The sequence below is a fragment of the Bombus impatiens genome, unplaced genomic scaffold (assembly GCF_000188095.3).
Source record: "Bombus impatiens unplaced genomic scaffold, BIMP_2.2 scf_0434, whole genome shotgun sequence".
Lineage (NCBI taxonomy): Eukaryota > Metazoa > Arthropoda > Insecta > Hymenoptera > Apidae > Bombus > Bombus impatiens.
In genome coordinates, this window is record NT_176853.1 from 78,641 (window position 1) to 99,757 (window position 21,117).

The 21,117-nt window shown below is 46.2% G+C and overlaps 1 protein-coding gene across 1 annotated transcript in view; it reads left to right on the forward strand.

Annotated features, from left to right (window-relative positions):
- The window catches only part of LOC100745299 (single Ig IL-1-related receptor-like), a 136,180-nt gene that overhangs the window by 75,392 nt on the left and 39,671 nt on the right, over window positions 1–21,117 (forward strand). The window contains exon 2 of the mRNA XM_003490392.4: window positions 11,256–11,437. Within this exon, the coding sequence (XP_003490440.1) occupies window positions 11,256–11,437 (182 nt within the window). The remainder of the gene's footprint in view (window positions 1–11,255; window positions 11,438–21,117) is intronic.

The following is a 21,117-nucleotide window of genomic DNA, read 5'->3' on the forward strand; positions in this document are numbered from 1 at the left end:
TCTAAATTTAGAAACGAGCAAAGCTCTTTTCGAACAACCTTATACGTACGTACAATACATTCGCACGCTCAACAGCACAAATAGATAGCGATCGCTAGGGAGTATACGTACGTACAAGTAGGTTACGCAATGTTAATATTTACACGTCTGTAGGCATTCGTCGTAAACTTCAATCTCACTCGTCGGACGTGGAGCATCGAGGCAGGGTGAGACTCCATTTTAGTCGACCATCGGGTAAGATGAAGCGCCCGCGTCGGTCAGGTAAAAGTCGCGGATATATTTGGCAACTAAGTGATTGCGGATTTTGTCAATATCGAATCGTTTAGTTGTCAACCCCATAATACTATCAAGTGAAGGATACATGGAACGTTCGAGAGAATCTCTCGAACCAGGGACGCGCGTAAACTCGCATCGACGTGCATTCGCAAAGGCAAAGACAAATATTGAAAGACGCGTCACGGAACAAAGCGACAGGGGCTGCGCGTTTCGCGCTTTGTCATCCCTTTGCCCTTGCTAACGAGACTAATCAATTTTCCAACTTCACGCAAGGAGCTTCTGACGACCGTTTTCCGAGAACAGCGCTGCGTTACATCATCGGTCGTACGTGGAACGGTTCACGCGAGCCCGCGACTCTCGGAAAAATTCCTGGAAGAAGCGCGATGCCGATCTTGCAACGAACACGGCGAGATGCTCTCATTCGCCCTGGTGACACGGTGCAGCACGTGTAATTCACACTGACCATACTGTATGTCGAGGTTTTTATATATCTCGGAACAGAGAGAGCAAACACGTGGATGTTGGAACTGGACGTTGGGTTGGAAACTAAGTGATTTCGGATTTTGTCATTAGGTGCTATGGACAAAGTCGGCAATCACTTAGTTGCCGACTCAATGTTATAGGATTTCTTTATTAGAAATGTTAGGAATTAGGATTTCCAATGGTCTCTATCCTATATGATAATTTATTGATAGATATATTACAGCGGATTAAACAGAAAACGATGATTACTTGACGCTAACTTAATGCGTTAGTGTGATATGACAACTATTGACTTTTGACTCTCCGGTGGCTAACTGAACTTCAACTTGCTATAACCCTTTATTAGAAATGTTAGAAATTAGGATTTCCAATGGTTTCTATTCTATGTGATAATTTATTGATAGATGGATATATTACAGTGAATTAAACAGAAAACGATGATTATTTGACGCGAACTTAATGCATTAGTGTGATATGACAACTCTTGATTTTTGACTCTTCGGTGGCTAACTGAACTTCAACTTGCTATGCCGAAATATATCGATGGCCGTTAGACATATCGAAGCTTTTCCACCCTTCCGGTTTATCGGCATTTGCGTTTTACCGTCGACATTGTCTGTATACCGGCGATCTTTCCGCGGTACTGTAATAGAGACCGAAGAAGCCGCTGTAAAGAGAATCGTTGTGTCAAAAGCTAAACACTAGAGGAGAAGTAGAGTTTTCCTAGAAGTGAGAATCGCTTCAACACTGCCCACTAGCGTTATATTGGGTTTGCAACTAAGTGACTGCGGATTTTGTCATTAGGCGGTATGGACAAAGTCGGCAATCACTTAGTTGCCGACTCAATGTTATAGGATTTCTTTATTAGAAATGTTAGAAATTAGGATTTCCAATGGTTTCTATTCTATGTGATAATTTATTGATAGATGGATATATTACAGTGAATTAAACAGAAAACGATGATTATTTGACGCGAACTTAATGCATTAGTGTGATATGACAACTCTTGATTTTTGACTCTTCGGTGGCTAACTGAACTTCAACTTGCTATGCCGAAATATATCGATGGCCGTTAGACATATCGAAGCTTTTCCACCCTTCCGGTTTATCGGCATTTGCGTTTTACCGTCGACATTGTCTGTATACCGGCGATCTTTCCGCGGTACTGTAATAGAGACCGAAGAAGCCGCTGTAAAGAGAATCGTTGTGTCAAAAGCTAAACACTAGAGGAGAAGTAGAGTTTTCCTAGAAGTGAGAATCGCTTCAACACTGCCCACTAGCGTTATATTGGGTTTGCAACTAAGTGACTGCGGATTTTGTCATTAGGCGGTATGGACAAAGTCGGCAATCACTTAGTTGCCGACTCAATGTTATAGGATTTCTTTATTAGAAATGTTAGAAATTAGGATTTCCAATGGTTTCTATTCTATGTGATAATTTATTGATAGATGGATATATTACAGTGGATTAAACAGAAAACGATGATTATTTGACGCGAACTTAATGCAGTAGTGTGATATGACAACTCTTGACTTTTGACTCTCCGGTGGCTAACTGAACTTCAACTTGCTCTATAACCCAATATATTAGATATCCTCATAGTTTAGATTATTTAGTAAACGATTGGAATAAAAATTTATATTTCTGCGTAAACGTGGCGTAGTTAACGAAACTAGTGATGCCTATTTGCGCTACCTGTCCACTCATCTTTGTTCCAGGCTGTATATCGAACGTATAATCAGCGGTAATCGGTGCCGGACGCGATTCCGAGAAGCGCGAGCGATCGCGTCATCGGTTATCACGAAGAGAGAAGAGCTGTGCTTGGTCGGCAAGCCGGCTCGCGAGAAAATTCTATCCGGGCGTTCGCGCGAATGCACGCTTCGTTGTATCGTTAGCGCGTCGAACTCGCGACGTACGTCGTCGTCGCCTTCTCCGTCGCGCCGATTCTACGGACCGTACGATCAACGTGTAAACAACGCTGTTATTTCCCGTGTTGCCGCCCATTCCTGCGAACAATTTCCACGAACGATTCGTGCCACGAAACTCGATCTCTCGAGCAACTGTAAAAATGGATATTACCAGCCGAGCGCGATTACGTTAATCGTTGCTCGTCCGAGAGAAACGAATTTCTCGATATTTCTTCGACGTTGCAAACCGGCAACGCCGGCTTCCGAGTTCGGGTATCGAATCTGCCGAGTCGACGATTCGTGAAAAAAAAAGAGGGAGAGAGAAAATATAGACAGAGTAAGAGAACGGATCGACGAACATCGTTTATTACGAACGAAAACGAATACCGGTCGATTTGGTTTTTTTCACGTTCTCTCCGCTCTATTTTCCATGGAAACGATTTACTCGGAGTGTCGTCGATTAATGTTCCGACTCGCTATTGATCTCGCGGGGAACGAACTTCGCGGAATCGACGCGGCATGGTAATTTCAGTCGGCTGACCTGCCGTCTCGGCGTAAAACGGCGGTTATTAAAATCGTCGGCCGCGAGTACCTGATATCGAGCAGACCGCGTTGTCCCGTCATCGTTTCGTTCGCCACTTCTCTTCGCGAGTCGTAGGCGAACCGTATCGCGCTCGTTTCTCACAAAAAAGACGAATATAGCGGGTAGTAAATTCAGGGCCTATATATTTTCAGCGACGCGACGCGACGCAACCAATGTAGCCCATAAAGCAACTCCCATCGGATCGTCGATCGCACATTTCTGGGTTGGTCGACCGGTCGCGCTCGTCTCGTTCCACGCGCAATCGCTGTCGATCGCTGTCGATCGCTATCGCGGTAAATACACGGTCATCTCGAACGTCCAACCGACATCGCGTCCCGCGTATTTACAAGCTCCGTACGCATTTTTCGGCTCTAATTGTAACCGCTTTCCCCGGAACCATGGCAGTCGAGTATTTTCCCGCGTTCGGACGAGCATCGACATCGACGTAGTTGCAACGCACGATCAGCGCGCGCTCGCCACACGATTTAGAGAAATGATCGCCGCGACGATCGTCGCTCCGTTTAACGTTTTGCGTTTGTTGAAATTGATTGCCAGCGCCGGTGATTCCGGCATTGCCTCGCTAGGCAGCCTTTCCTTAATCGACTACCGCTGGGAATTAATTACACGCCAACCCCTTTCCCTGGCGTTGCTGCGCTCGATGGCGGGGTATCGCGTTCCCGGGAAAATTAATCGCCGCGAATTAATGGGCTACGACTATTCGATTTCAAAGTGGCGTCTGCTACCGAGGGGATGCGAATTGTTTGCTAATCCTTTCGACACGCAACGCGACGTGACGCGGCCGACGACACGAGTGAGATAGAAATTGTGATTTGCTTGCTTTAACACTGTAGCCGCGGGCGACGCGAGCCGAAATCGGGTCTGCATATACCGTTCATTTCCGCGTGCCACGCTATTATCGCATTGCCGTTTTTGTATCGCGTTAAAAGACGCTTCTTACGCTAAACTTATACATGATATAAATTCGCTGTATGATTTTCTACAGAAAAATATGAAAATTGCCCGCGGCTGCGGATTTAACGTTGGCTAAGCGTCGCGCGACTATTTTTCCCAGCTTTTTTTCAGACTTTCGCGACAAAAAAGCACGAAGGTCGGCGCGGAAGCGTACGTGCCGTGACTGCATCTCGTGTCGCGGTCACTTCTCGGAAAACGCGCGATCGTCCTAGAAACCTTTTTTCCCGCCAACGACGACGATCGACTCTGTTGATAATCGGTCGGCTAAGGCCACCGGGAAAAATGAGAAAAAGCGGGGGAAAAAGTGACAAAATCGCGTTCGTTCTCCACTCTCTAGCCTCGTACGATCCCGCTATCTCGCGTCACTTACGTAGGCAGTCGACTCCGCTGTAACGACGATTATCGTCGCGAAACTCTGCCGCCATGCGAAGAAAAACAAAGAATTCTGGGAAAAGCGTCTCTCGACTCGGCGAAACGAACCTTAATAGCATCCACTTGGTTAGCGAGCGTGCTACGCGATCATTGCTGTCTTCGTTGCGGAATTTCGACGATTTCCTAAGTTACCGAGAAAATTGCGAAAAACGTTGTATGTCGTGTGTCGGATTGCAGAGTACAAGAACGGGTCGTCCGTGTATGTATTTTTCTCCGTATTTTTTCCACGTATTTTCGTGTATTCCCTCATATACGTGGACCACGACTCGGGGAAATGCAACCTAGCAAGTTGTACGAAAGATATTGAAATGGCGAGTCGGACAGTCGTCTCAAGAACCTCGAAATTTAGTCTCTTGTGCAGGTTCTCGGTAGATGCGTATATATCGTAGGAAAAAGCGAGGAAGAGGAACGATAACCGCCATGGGCGAGCTCCTCTCTGCCTTTCGCGAGGTTTCTCCAAAACGCCAAAAAAATCTAGCGACGACATGCTGACTCGGTATATGCGTTGAGTTGGTCGCAGGTGAGGCACAGGTTAGACTCGACCAAAGATCGAACGCGTAAAACTTTGGCTCGTACGCGATCGTGAGAAAAAATAAAAGGGACGAAGCGCGGAGGATCGATCGAACTCGGAGCGTGTCGGTGGCGATGAACTTTCCGAGAAGAGATGGTGGACGCGACGCGACGCGACGCGAGTAACACGGTCGTGAAACACGCAGCGGGCAAAAATGCTTGGTGGAAATGTCGTACGTGTACACCGGTAGAAGCGGCTCGCTTTTTCCCCTAATCGGTTCCGCGAACAGAAAAGTGGAAGATTACTCGGCTCGAAATCGATTCGAGTCCCTACGTAATCGCCGTATCCTGTCCGTCGTTCCGCGACCGCTCTGCAATTTGCGAGGGAGAGAGAACCTCTTTCGTGGCGCACCATGAAAAATGACTGTCGCGTATTTCCACCGTGACAAGCAACTGTGTGTTCCTTGCCGCACGACCCACACGTCCGGCCGTCGAAACGCGGTGCGGCCAAGCATCCCGTCGAATTTCGATCGGTATCGTCGATCGCCGCTGGTGATTGCCTCGAGTACGCCGCGAGCGGATTTCGACATTCGACCGATGCCTTCGTCGGTATTTCGAAAAGAAGAAGCAGTATTTTCAAGTAGATTCGAATTGAAACGCGACAGATTCGGGCCCTGTACGAGTACTTTAAATCACTGTCCCTGGTTATCATTGAAATCCGTTATCGTAATTTGCTGTAGAATGTTTTAAATTAAATATTATTTGCAAATAGTTGTAAGTGCGAGTTTTTTTTTATTTGTTTATTTAGCCCAAGATACAGTTTTAGATACATATTCACAATAAACGGTGAATTTTTGTAATGATATGTTAGGCAAAGGTATCGATACGCGGCAGTACGACGTAGCCATGCTGTATTATGTGTCGGCGCTTTACATTTTTCGTGTATAATACAATTTTTGAGTTTAAGCCGCTGGGGAGCGGAGCTTTTTTATGAATTTTTTTTTATTTTTTTCTGTCCTGAAAACTTGGTCGCAAAACAGGACGCTTCGATAGTCTGCTTTTTGGGTGCTGTGTAACTTTGGGGAGGGATTGTAAGTGCGAGTAATAAGATAAAATTGATATACGACGCTCGTGAGTCGATTAGTAGTCGATAAGGTTTTAATATCGAATGTAAATAAATTTTTCAGGCTTGCAAATACACCGGTCGCGATCTTAATTTACGCGGCCAGTCGCGTCGGTGCTATACGAGATAAGGATAAAAGCACATTACGTTGTGTCGATCGTCAATGTGTGTACATAATTTCGTTTTATACGGATAGACTTTATTTACGCGATTTTCATTCACGTGAAACGAGTTCACGTGCAACGGATACTCCGCGTAAATCGAGGGACCAGTGTACTCATTTTGAGGTTCCGAAATAGCTTGCGAAGGTCGAACAGTTCGCAAATACGTATGCGCAATGAACTAACCATTATATGAAAAATATTCGAGTCTGACGAAAAGAATCTTTGGTACTGAATTTGAATCGGATTTATAAATACACCTACATATTGAACTTAGTCCCATCGCGAATCGCCGTGCAGAGAAGAATTAATAGGAAGAGAGACAACGAGATTTCTGTTTCGAGTAAAAATATTGAGATAAACTGCCGAGGTTGATATCTCGGCGAATCGAGTTAAACGGCGAAATCTCAGTGACCCGATAGAAATGGAGAAACGCGCGGGAAGCCATCGGCTTCTTCTTCAAACAAACACACCGTGAAATGTTTTCGTTGGAGCTTGAGCCGAATAACATCGGGACGGTAGACTACCCGCGTTTGATTATTATAGCGCAGGAGAGAAAAACGGGCTCTGGGGGGAGACTGTCCAGATTGTTTCATCGAGCATGATCGAAACCGGTAATTGAAAAAGAAGCGTAAAAAGCTTCGGGATAAATAGAATCTGCCAGATTTCAATGGATCGTCTTTCTGAAACTCGCCGTGCGAAACTCGATTAAAGTTGGCGGGAACAGCTCGTTTATCGACTCTTTCTCATTCCCGTTTCCGTTCTCGTTCTCGTTTTCGTTTTCGTTCTCGTTCTCGTTCTCGTTCTCGTTCTCGTTCTCGTTCTCGTTCTCGTTCTCGTTCCCGTTCCCGTTCTCGTTCTCGTTCTCGTTCCAGTTCCCGTTCCCGTTCTCGTTCTCGTTCTCGTTCTCGTTCTCGTTCTCGTTCTCGTTCTCGTTCTCGTTCTCGTTCTCGTTCTCGTTCTCGTTCTCGTTCTCGTTCTCGTTCTCGTTCTCGTTCTCGTTCTCGTTCTCGTTCTCGTTCTCGTTCTCGTTCTCGTTCTCGTTCTCGTTCTCGTTCTCGTTCTCGTTCTCGTTCTCGTTCTCGTTCTCGTTCTCGTTCTCGTTCTCGTTCTCGTTCTCGTTCTCGTTCTCGTTCTCGTTCTCGTTCTCGTTCTCGTTCTCGTTCTCGTTCTCGTTCTCGTTCTCGTTCTCGTTCTCGTTCTCGTTCTCGTTCTCGTTCTCGTTCTCGTTCTCGTTCTCGTTCTCGTTCTCGTTCTCGTTCTCGTTCTCGTTCTCGTTCTCGTTCTCGTTCTCGTTCTCGTTCTCGTTCTCGTTCTCGTTCTCGTTCTCGTTCTCGTTCTCGTTCTCGTTCTCGTTCTCGTTCTCGTTCTCGTTCTCGTTCTCGTTCTCGTTCTCGTTCTCGTTCTCGTTCTCGTTCTCGTTCTCGTTCTCGTTCTCGTTCTCGTTCTCGTTCTCGTTCCCGTTCCCGTTCCCGTTCCCGTTCCCGTTCCCGTTCCCGTTCCCGTTCCCGTTCCCGTTCTCGCTCTCGTTCCCGTTCGCGTTCCCGTTCCCTGTTCCGCGCGATCGTTATTTGCCGTTTAAAACGAGGTCGGAAGCGCAGGTTTCCACGTAGTTACCGCAAAGTAGTCGAGAAAGGACGATCACCGGCCATGTCGCCGGAAGCGGGACGTACGCCGAAATTATTCCACGAAATAAGGAGCACCGCTGTAATTTGCCGCCTCGTTGCAAGGGCTTTATTGAATTTTTCTAACCGGCTCGCGCGGCTCGTTGTTCGCTTCATCAACTTCATCGAGACGCGCTAATGTCGTTCATTCGGCAAGTTTTGTAATATCTCATCCATAAGTCAGCGGGCAATTGTTTATTTTCGGACAAAACGACTTGACTGAATCTTATTGTTTATCCGTAAGGTATTTAATCCTGCAACTATTGTAATATACGTGCAAGTCTATGCTATGAAATTTCATATCTCTATTATGACATAAAGTTGTATGTACATTCTGTAACAGCAATGCTGCATAAAATATCTGACAATTTATGGACGAAAGATTATTACTAGAAATCTCACTGGAAGAGTGTATTATTAGAATGTGATATTATCAGAAATTGCACGGTCGGGATTAGATTTGGTCTAAAATTGGCGCACTCAAAGAGTTGATGATAATTGTACAACCGAAAGCGACGTATCGATCGACCGAATATTCGACGATCAATTTGACAAAAGCAAAGAGATATGCACATAGCCCGTGATGAGACGCGTGCCGTGAAGACGTCGCGTCGAAGAAACGTCGCTGAGAGAACAACGCGTTTCTCGTTGTTCGTAATTTGCCACGCGTAATATGCGAGTGTCTTTGCCGAACGCAAATAACGGGTTCTCGGAGGAAAGGTAGAGGAGAGTCAAGAACAAACAAACTTGGCGTTCTCGAGGAACGAGCAGTGGGCTGGTTTTCTCGCTTTTCCGCGAACACACGAGATAGGAAGACGAGTACGCGCCTATCGTCGCATCGCCGAAACCTCTGTAACGGATGTTCGCGTAAAAAAAGCAGACTGATTAACAAGAAACTACTTTATTTACACACGCATCGCTATTAAACTTCTCTTTCCACCACCAGCAAATCGGTAGCGATGCGTATAGATTGAGATTTGTCGAGCGATGTACTTCCAACTTTGCTAATCCTCGGACCTTCAAATTCTTATGACGCACTTTTGTTAAATCACGTTTAGAATATGTGTCCGTTATCTGACCGCCAAATCAGTTAAAATTCAATAAAAAGGAAAATGGTTCATTGACAGCGTGCAGTATAGTTTTCTTAGGTTCGAAGCATATAAATTGGAACAGAGTATGTTTGTTGCTGATCGTACTTACAGCACAAGTATGTGGTATCGGGGAAAAGGGCCTAAGAAACATCGAGTTAACCATGGACAATGTCGCGAGAGCCGAGGCTGTCGGGTTTATTAATGCGTCCTCGGTCTTTTCCAGTGCCTAGTTTCGTTAGAAAAGACCTACCTGACCCTGGCTGCGAGCGTCTGCGGAACACGTGTGCGGTGGGCCTGGCAAAGAACAGAAGAGATGCTACAACGGCCGGAAAGTTAGTTGAGAAGCGCAGTGTGAGTCGAGAGGTCACAGAGTGTGAATCGACTTACGACGATATTGTAGTCGGTCCTGTTGTTATTGAGTATCGCTTATTAAACTACACTAAACTCTAAATATAACATCATTACTTGTCCCTACTCTAAGAATCCATACGTTACTACAAGTATGATGTTGCTGAAATTGCGATCTCTCGAGCCAAGGAAAATCGCGGTAAATTCGTTTTTCCTTTCAAAAAGTGCTAATACCGTTATTCATTGCCCCCTCTCCTACACTTGTTAAATCTCTATGCCTCCACGAGGTCGTTAGTTTCGCACGAACCTTCCCTCCACTTTGCTATCTATCATCATCGGTTAATTCTAGCATCGTGAATCGTATACGGAATACCGCGAACTCATACTACACTTGTTTCCATCTTTTTAGTACTAGCATCTGTGCCTTCAGAAATTCGGTTCGAAGAATTTTGTAACGCGCGCGACTCGTCCATCGTACGTGTGTGCTTGCGTTCTACAGATGTAAACATTCTGCACTTACACCTACTTTACGCTGGTAAAAAGCTTACCTCCCTTTATTAACACGTTGGTCGCAAAAAGGGTTGCGATTGCAAATGATGCGAACAGCGACGAGAATGAATTTATTCGTTCGAAGCGTAGATACGGTGAAACCTCAACGACAGAGCTAAAATCTTTGAGTTGTAGTTTCGACTTTTCGAAAATTCAACCTGCAAAGACTTTGTACGGAACACGTTACATTTATCTTTTCAGAAAGTGTTCGTATCGGGCGTGTCTTCGTAGAATTCACTTTGCCCAACGTACGTAAATGCAAAAGTTAAAGACGCGAGAGACGATGGCAATTATGCATTAGACTGATGAGAAACGATTAGCTTCCTTGGATATACACGTGGCCCGAGGGCGAAGAAAAAGAAAAAGAAAAAGAAAGGAGAAGCATGCGCGTCCATTGTTAGTAAAAAAGGTCGGCAGTACTTACGTAGACAAGCAGCTAGAAAAAATGTTAAGAAATCAGCAATTTTAATTCAATTGCTTCGCGAGAAAGAATATTAATATTACAAAATCGTCTATAATTATAGTTGATATGTAACTAATTATCACGAATAAATATTCCTGTTTATATTACAACATGTTGCCAACATTTTCTAAAGTATCGTATAATTTAACAACCAGATCTGTCTGACGCGGTGTTCGACATGTTAATAAAGATGATAATGTATATAAACGTTACAACACACAAAGTATAATGGAAATACATTCGAGAATAACATCGAAGCAACATCGATTCACGTGACAAATTTTGCAGCGAGATTCGTTCGTCGCCGCCTGATCGGTCACTTAATCCACTAATTTATAGCCAACTATACCGATCAGCCGATCCAGTGAACACGCTTATTCGTTTACTTGCTTCTCGCGTTAGAGCAGAACACCGCGTGGGTCTCCGTAGCGGTGAGTTCGCGTTTCCAGCGAGTACGAGCGAGGCCTCGCACGATGCCCCAGAAGATCGATCGAGCGTGAATCTCGTAAAATTAACGAGAAGTGAATACGTCGAACGGACTGTGCTTGAGCCGAGCATGCATAGTTTATATTTAAGCGGAGAAAAGGTGTGAAGGGGAAGAGACAACAAGAGAAAAAATACGAAGCGATTGGTTCGCGTGGTGTATTCGAATTTTTCGCGAAGGTAATAAGGTTGTCGCTCTGATTGTTGCAGGTACAAGGACAACAGGGCTTATCCATGGCCAGGCGGGGAGAGCCATTTCATCCTGTATCCGGAGAGCGCGAACCAGACGATTTACGCGCAGAAGGTGAGAAGCTCCGACGCGGGACGATATTCTTGTCAGGCGAGGAACGACACCACCATCCTCGAAGGAGATATCACGCTCGCCGTCCTCGGTTAGTACTTTCTCCGTGGTTTTGTCCACGTACACGTATTTTCACGGTTACGATCGAGAATGTCGCGACGCGTACACGTTTCCGCATTTTGTCGTCTTGAACGCCACGGTACTCGTCCGCAGAGAACGTTCAGCGAATGTTCAAACGAGCTGAACGAACAATTTTCTACATTGTATTATACGTTATCGTACATTAATTGATAAATCGGCGCACGCGTCGTTCGCGCGAATAGACGAGTCTCGATTCCATTTGTTTCAGCTTCTGCAAAACCTGTTTATAACGTTTTCTTTCCACGATAACTGGAGAATCAAGGGTCGGTCGAAAGCGGATATGAGATAAGAGACAGAGACAGGGAAAGAAAAAGAGCTCGTAGAATCGAGAGTATCGTCCAGAGTGTATTATAGAAATCCGCAGAAGAAATTGAAATTTCGCGATGCGGAACAAGCGGAGCTGCGAAGCAAACGCACTCGATGCCTCGTCTTCATCGACAGCGACTCGAGGCGTTCTCGATATCATCCACCTCGATAATTCCAATATCGTCGCGGTATTATCACGCGACAATTACACCATTTCCGTTTATTTCGCGGAGCGATGGCCGTGCTCCGAGTTGAGCACAAGAGTCGCTGCCAGAAAGCTTGCATCGTAGCAGGTATATACACCGCGTCGGATCGATACGGTCGGTGAAAATTGGCTTCGTCCTTGGTTATTTACGTTGTTCGTCGACCGATCGCCTTCTCGTTCTCTTTCGCGGGCCACGATTCCCGGGATGATTTACGTTCGGCGAGAGAAGGCCGGCGCAGCGCGGCGCAGACCGATTGCTCGCGCTCACAGAAAACACAAAGTCGATATCTATGCGTCACACGCTTCGCGTAGATGGTAGTTCCAAGAGCCGCAAATCGATTCTTTTTCTCGGAAATTAAACCGCGTTCGGTGTGCAAGAGGCCGGGAGAGGAAGACGCGTGGGCGAGAATTTCTCGTCGAGAAAGCATGCCGCGGCGCGCTGGTGCTCCGACAGATAACTCCGGGGCAGAAGCACGCGTCGCACGTATCTGTATGCTGTGGATTCGAGGAAGCTCGATTAGAACGAATTTCCTCGCGATCGCACGGTGGCGTGCGTTCTCTTTCGGCCAGTGCGTCATTTGATCCTTTGAATTGTAGCGACGCGACGCAATCTTTTAAACGCGGCTATTCGCATCGAGCCATCGAAACCCGCTTGGCCAATACTTTGTCCTCCAGCAGTACTGCTGAGAACGCTAAAAATACCTCACAGTTGCAAGTATGTACATATCAGCAAGTTCTATAGGACGCCTTCTCTCTCTAACGTGGCTATTTCAATGGAAATAGCAAGTGCATGTCGCCTTAACACTTTGCCACGCCGGAATCACATGTTTCGCTCAGGACGTCACTGGAGTATTTTTATTATTCAAAGCATATAATGGCAAAATAATAATAAATCGATGATGTAAGACAACATTCTTCCTCGATGGACCGTTTATCTTATTGGTGGCTATCGCGTGACCACCGTGGCGCCTTGGTAACAGTTGACAACGACATATTATAACGAGGCTTCGTTTATTTCAACAAACCATTCGCATTCGTTATTTCGTCGTAAGCAAAACGTCCAGAATATATCGTTGAAACGTGTAGAAGATATTAGTAAACAGTATTTGCTCATTCTATATATAATAGTAAGGTGAAGAGACAAGCGTGACATTTTTATGATTTCGACGAAACATTCGGTTGAAAAAAAAATATTTGTGATAAACCAATGGTAGTGGTAGATTACAACAGAGGAAAATGTGCTGTAGATTTATCAGTTCAAACGATAGCATATTCTATACCACATAGAAGAACTCTCAACTGGTATATAAAATTAGCTTTAGAGTTACTGTTAAATACATCAATTTCAAACGCGATGATACTCCATAAACGAGCAACAAAAACAAAAATCAAGGTATCAGATTTTAGAATGCCACTCGCAATGCACATTACACAGTGTCATTCCCCAGAACCGTCAAATATACTTATTCGACAAAGATTGCGACGCGAAATGGAGAAGAAAGAAGGGCAAGCGTACCAGGCACGAAAATTTTGCAGAGAGTGCTATAAAAAAATGTTAAACAGTTAGGATCAAAAATTGCTAAGAATCGGGCCAAAAAGCTGACCACCTATTATCCACCTATTATCCTAATGTATTTTAACACAATGCACCGTTGGATGCAAGATTTGTTCTCATGTTTTTCATTGATGTTCTAATAAAGATATTTAATTGTTCAAATCTTTATTTCAAAGTATCTTCTATTTGTCGGTTATATTCAAAATGCCGTAACTGTGAATTTTCGTTCAGTTTTTATAATTGTAAGCTTCAGTCACCAGTGACCACCGTGGCGTCACAGTAGAAATCGTGGCCGGTCATATATGACCAACGTGGCAGTCAAAGTGTTAAGTCAAAATGGAATAATTTGCCGAGTCTGAGCAATTTGTAAGCAACTTTGAACTATCTAGCGATCGTTTCGTTGCGTTTGTTCGCTACGCGGAATATATGCAGAATGGAAACGTCCGATAAAATTCTTAGTAAGTCGCGTCGCGTGTTCGTCGAAGGGAATATCGATGTTAAGCGATAGCGAAATGGAAGTGGCGTAATTAAACGATCGCGTGTCCCAATTCGTTGTCGAATTTCGTCGGGAAGAATTGCAGTTGAATTTGCCGGCGGCTGGGTATATGACGCTATAATCCTATCCACGTTTTCCGCAGAAACCCTCGTTTCATTCTGCTCGATGTCCGCGTGCCCGCTTATTCAGCGCTCTCGATCTCTTCGATTTTCATTAGAGATATCTGTCTCTGTCTCTGTGCGACAACCTTGTTTCCCTGCAATTTCTATCGCATCGGCTTCCGGTACAAAGTTCATTCGATGGCGGGGCATTATTCTTGGTCGCGTTGCAGTGAGCGAAACGAGCTTTTCCGGTTAAATCGTCGCTTGGACGGTAGACGTGCGGCGTTCGTTCGTGGAAAATGGAAGGCCGAATCGGTGAAACGAAGCGGAATGCAGACAAGAAAGGACAGCCGCCGAACCGAGTCCTTACTCGCCCTTGCGCCATCTCCCTTTGGTTACGTTCGCGATGGTTCGGCGGTCGCGTTCCGCCAGATTACAAACCATCTTCGAGATAGAACGCGACAAACATATCGTTCGACCATGCAAATCCCCAAAACCAGTCACCCAGGAGTACCGAGGTTACCGATTGACGGCATTTTCCATTTTATTCGGACGTGTTACCTGCATAAACGTCACAGTTCTGTACGATCGAGTTCGATATATTGGTGTTAGTGTTGGTCATTAGGTGTTATTGACAAAATCCGCAATCACTTAGTTGCCAACCCAACACATCTACTTGTAATCAAATCGAATACCCAAGGTTCGCTATTGCATAAGGATCGAGTACTACTCGTAAGTAAGATGCAATGGCTCGTTCATTGCACATGCCAGGTATTCCATCTTCGCAAACTATTTGCTACTCGGAAAGTTCGAGTGGAAATAGCAATCGATTGGCGAGAACGAGAAATGCATTATCTTTTCGTAGAATTCTTAGAAAATAGCGGAGAGACTGAGACCGCAGGGAGTACGGACGTTCAGCGGCGATGCGTAACGACCGTATCGTCGTGGGTTGCGCGATTCGAAAGCGGCCAAGTGGAAATTAATTTTCGAGCGAGTAACCCGTTGAAACTCGGCCCGTATAAATATGCATACGCGTTTAGCGTCGGCGGCGAGTCGACTGCGCCGGCGGAGAGACGCCGAGGGAGAGAATTACGAGCCAATACCTCAGAGCTAAGTGCACGGAATGGTTGTGCACCGCGTACATTAACTAAACGCGTATGATCTCGCAACAAGAGAGAGCAGGTTGCTCCGATGATGCTGTCAGTAGTGCCAGTAATGCAATTAGCCGATACAGCCTGCGCTATCTCTCCTGGCTATTTCCGAACATCGACCGCCGTTCTACGCTCTCCCACGTCTCTCGTCTGACCTCTCCCGCCGAAGAAAATCCAACCAATACGTAAAGAAGGCAAACGAGACTTTATCCCGGGAGAGGACCGCGAGAATACGCGCGTCTAGTTACTCTCTCGGGATGTCCTGCGCTCGAGCGAGCGCGCTAAAGCGGTCGACGAAAGAACAGCCCGGGAACGTACGACGACTCTCTTTTCTCTCGGCATACACTCTCGTTGCAAATCTCCAAGGGTCTCGTCCGTATTTACAGCGACGTAGCCCACGGGCAAGCCGACGAGGAAGCGCGATACCTTATCGGGCACTCGTGTGCATCCCGGAATGCATATGCATAGCCACGAACCGCGGATTATCCTCGCACCTGTGCTGCTTTTGTACGCTAAACGCGTCCGGGAGGTCGCGCGCCACCGGAAACTTGCACTCTACTCCCTTCCGTTTAAGCTTCGTCCAGCCAGTGCGAGTAGCGGCTCGCTGGGAAAGAAACTTTTCTAAAGAATCGAGGTCAGTCGAGCGGCCGAGCGGATCGATTCCGTGCTATCAAACTACGCGCCGAAAGTAGTGCACGTGTTTGCATGCGTGTCGAGTACGTGAACAGGCGCGCTGGTCAAAGGCACTAATATTTCGAAAGGGTTTGCGCGATTGCTAATGAAATGGGAACCGATGGAAAGGGGAAAAGCGAGTCGCGGCGTTAAGAGTACGATCTATCGGAGTAGTTTCATAGGGTTTCAACAAAGTTCGTACATAGTCGTATGTGTAGGAAGACAAGAATATTAAGCTGCTACACTTTGGTCGAACGCGGGGAACCGAGGCGCCTGATCAACTAGTCCGGTTATGGCAAAGGCCACCGAGCGTACGTCTGGCCGGCCTAGCGAGGAGCTTGATCAATTAAGCGACGTAAGGACGAAAGACTGCGGGATGACGTGGACTCGGCGCGGTCGCGCGGTCGCTCGTTTCTCGATGGTATCGCGCCCTACCTTTGAGACGAAAGCGCGTGGAAGAACCGGTTCCGCCGATGGTTCGGCAATCGTGGCGATGCGGAAGTCTCCTGCGGAAAATGTTGCCAGGACGCGAAGTTTTCGCCACCTTCTTTCCGTCGACGTTACCAGCCCCGTTTCCAAGAGAAAGATTCACTCGTCCGGAACTGCGAACGCTGAACTTTCGTGGAAATCTATAATCTGGAAGCGAAAGAAACGATTTTCTTCGAGATTAATGGAAATCTCGAGACGTCGTCCTCGCCGAAGTAGACGAATCGCGCGACACCGGAGAGAGGAGAAAAATGACCGCGCTACCAGAGGCCACTGTCTTCTTCTCCTCCCTCGATCGTTCCCCCGAGCGTACAAGTTGCTCGGCGATATCGATCGAGTCCGCCGACTTCCACGTCCCTCGATTTCTCCTCCAACTTATAACGAAACAAGTAACGAAGACGAAGGAGAAATGGAGTGCGAAGGAGAAGCAGAGGCAGAGGCAAAAGTTTGAATAAAACTACCCACGCGCGATTCCGAGAAGCTCTGTTAAAGCCATGAAAGGAATTGCGCGTCCTTTCTTCGTCACGGTAACCGGAATTCTCGGAACTCTTTCTTCAACCTATCGCTGTTCGTGGCCTAGCCTTGGTATCGCGAGTCACCGGCCACCGTTCTTCGTTTCTACCTACGTCCAGGGCTACATCCTGCTTCGCGAGCATCGAGTATAATAGACGGAATAAAAAAAACAAGCCAAAGGAACGCGGATCCGATTGGTTATTTCTGACAGATCTAACCATACCGCGAAACCATTACTCGCCAACTATAGACAAGGCGATGGGTCGAAAAAAGCAATCGATCGACGATTATTGATCCACGCGGAGTAACGCCGACGCAACGTTCGTCGGGATGAAATCGTCGACGCTCGACGGACGTCGGCGCACCGTGCCTCGAGCTCAGGTAACGATAGAACCGATCGACGAACGGACGTGACAATAAAATGTCGTGTTCCGAAAGATTTCCAACTCGAGACGCTCCTTCGCGCATTTCGCCGCTTATCTCCGAGAAAAATAAAAGAATGTCGAGGACGTTAAGCGATACGAGGAAACGGCAAATGCGAATGTCAAGAGGAAGAAGAGCGTGAGAAGCGGCTTTTCCCGCGCGGCTGAAAAGTCTCTTCGCAGTCGATCGCGCGTTTGTCCGGCTTTTTCGGTCAACGCTTTCGCGGCCGGCGATTCTTCCGTCTTTTACGATCGGTCGCGTAAACGCGTACGACCACACACGCGTTTCGATACATCGTGGCAAAACCTCCTTTTTCTCCCACTTCGTCTTCTTTTCGTTCTTTCGCGAGAACTTTCTCCGCGAGAATAAAACGCATTCCGGAATCCCAAAGTGGAATCACCTAGATAGTCGCGTTTTGTTGCTCGGTTCCATGCAAGCGTATCCTTGATCGATAAATTTTATAGCAGCGGTATTCAGTGTGTTTGAACATGAATTTCTCACGTCCTGACGAACGGCTGGGGAGAACGAAACGATGAAAGCGCCCTTAACCGTTTGAGTCGCAGGGGTCTTTGAAAAAACAGAGTGGAAAGATCCCGAACAGCGCGATAGCATTCGTCATATTTGTTATTTTTATGAAATACGTCTATATTATTATATATGCGTACCATTAGTTTATAAATATTTCAAGTGTTGCTCGATAAAAATTACTGAGAAGATAACGAAGAAGTACAAAATACCGTCAATCGTTCGTAACGTTCAAATGTACTGGGTCTTTTCGACGTAAAATTTAAACAGCGCGACCGCTCTGCATGGGACTGAAACGGTTAAGACGATGCTGTTGGCGAACATTCGTGAAACGATTCCGAAAGCGTACAGCCGTGGAACGCGTATCCGACGATGAATCGCAGCCCATCCTGACCAACCGCAAACCTTAGATATAGATAGGCGTAGGCATATGCACGTCGTGGCACGTGAGCCACACGTGCATCGAGACACGTTCTCTCGTATCGACTGTGGCCGTGCTTCGTGTCAAGGAACAGGCTGGTATTTCTTTCCGAAGCTGTTCAAGTATGAGGCCGATGGTATTGTTGCCGGTTATCGTCGAGCGTTGTCTCGCGTACAATCGCAAACGCAACCGGGAATACACGTCGAGCTGTCATTCTTTCCTCGCTGAGATGTCGCGCAATATGCGTTAAATTTGGACGTCGGGTCGCGTCGCTGCGAGAGAAGACGGGCCGATCGATCGGTTGTTTCCAGGCTGCGTTGCACAGATCGTGATGCAAGATCTGTAGATGACGCGCATTCGTCAGTGGATAGGTCACGTGGTTTAACGCAGTTCCATCGGGCAATCTATGTACGCATAAGGTGTATGTATCGCGATACGTGACGCGTCTCAACACAAGCTCATACGCACGTGTTCGAATTTGTCCTCCCATCCAACCGTATATCCTGAATATTACGCGTGCACGTGGCCGCGTAATACGCGACGAGAGTTCTTGCGTGATCCGACGTCTCCTCGACGCGCGTCTCGACCAACGACTCGGCGGCTGCACTGCTCAAAGGCACCGGTGACTATTCGAGAAATTTCTCCTACCTACCTACGTCATGGGATGAAATAGTAGCCTGAAATATAGAATTTTAGGTTCGGAAAATTTGCGTTCACCAGGTCCTCGTATATTATATCGACAGATATGTTTATCGTCCAACGGTTCTTACTAACATTAAGATTCATGCATCTGGAAGGCGTTAGGCGTCTTGCATTTTCACCTCGACCTCGTTCCTCTCGCTTTAGACACGTTGACGTCGTCACCAAGATTATTTAACCCTTTGCACTCGAGAGGCTACTTTCCGTCACCACAACGTTCCGCGTGGCAACTCGAGAGGAGAATGAGAGACGATAGTCCCTGTTTATGCTAAATTTCGACCTCTCCGATTGACGAGAGCGCAGTATTGGTTGGTAAATAGATTCCTTAGCTCTTTATATCGTTTGTTATGGAGTGTGAGGTATTACACTTTCAAATGGAGATGAAATATTTATGCCCAAATTCTTCCGAATCTATGGTTTTGCCAACGTCTGCGACGTTAGATTCGACGGTCGTGGCACAAGTATTACAGTTTCGTAAATTTAGAAGCTCTAAAGAAATGGATTTGGAAATTTGTTTAATTAATTCATATATTTTGTATAAAAGCAAAAAAAACTTAACCACCACTTAACCACCTGCGATTTATAAAAACTTTAGTAAACCGGATGAGAGGAGATATTCGACAACCGCGAGATCGAGCTTCCACGCCGACTGCTAATTATGATGAAATTCGGTTAAATGGGAAGCTGCGTGTAATTTTAACAGGAACAAAAAAGTATTGTAAGGTGTGTTCTTATCGAAACAAACCAAGAGAAAGACACGAAACAACTTATTATTGCGATACTTGTGCCAACAAGCTTGACAGATGTTTTATAAATTATCGTAAAAAAATACAGAAGAAATATTAAAAAATTATATGTTCAATGATGTAAATATATATGGATTATTAAAATGTAATGTGTTTTAGGTTAATTTTTGTATAAAATCATTGTATGTTACCTACAAAACACTCTTCACAGACGCGCAAAGTCACCTCGAGTTGTTGCTACGCCCGATCGAAAAGGCCGTCGAGTGCAAAAGGTTACCGAGCTAAAGAGTTCACCGATATGTTCAATTTTTCTGATTCAGTGTCTCATTTTAAATGTTTATATTATACATACTTGTAACATATATGCAAGTCGTGCCTCTAACCCAATTTTCTCAGCTATGTATACCTAAAGGGCCCGTTGACGATAAATAAATAAATAAATAATAATAATACATATTAGATAATGCTATTCGGAGTAATACCGACGGCGGGTGAGGAGGCGGCGAAGACAGAGAAGGTGCGTGGAAATCCGCCGTTCTAGACACGAGTTTCTTACCGCGGAAAGACAAAGCGGAGGTATTCGCCGGAGGTGTTCCGATTAATCTTTCAAGCCGCGATCGATTGCTCCTCGACGCGGACGCACCGTATATCTGGGCATCGTCGATCGTTTAAGAGCCATTTAGAAGTAAAGCATGGCACGAAAAATAGACGCGAGGCGGAACGCGTTTCGCTGTTAGAAACGGCGTGACAATTTCGTAACTACCGATGTCGTAGCTTTGGCAATCGACGTATATCCTATGAAAGCGTGTGGCTGTCGGATAAAATCGGCTCCTAACGCCGGAACACACGCGTCCGGTCGGTTTTGTTTTCTTCCTCCCTCCTCGCCCTCTCCCCCGAATCGAGCTTCCAATTCGTCGAACGAAGAAAATCAATGGCACGTTCCTTTGTCCGGTCGCGTCCACCCACTCTCGGCATTCGTTTCGAGTAATCGGTTCCGTACTTACTCACGGCAGCGTTTATAAAGCTCGGTGCTCGACTCGTAGCCGCTATTCGTCGCGCTGGATGTCGCGTTTGCGAAAGAGGATGCTGACAACGAGCGAGATAGCCGGACCGGTTAAAGCGGTCCTCTGTTCGAGAAACGAGCGACCCATCCCGGTACGGATGACGGTTTAACAAAGCTCTTGGCCGTCGCTTTGTCTCCGTTCCGAGAGAGAACTTCACCGTATGGTGGACCGTATGCGTGGATAATTATTTGCGGAATTCCGCGAGGAAAATGAAATTTCATAATTATTCCCGGAAATGCGGCTGGTGACGGTCTTTAGAGTTGGTGC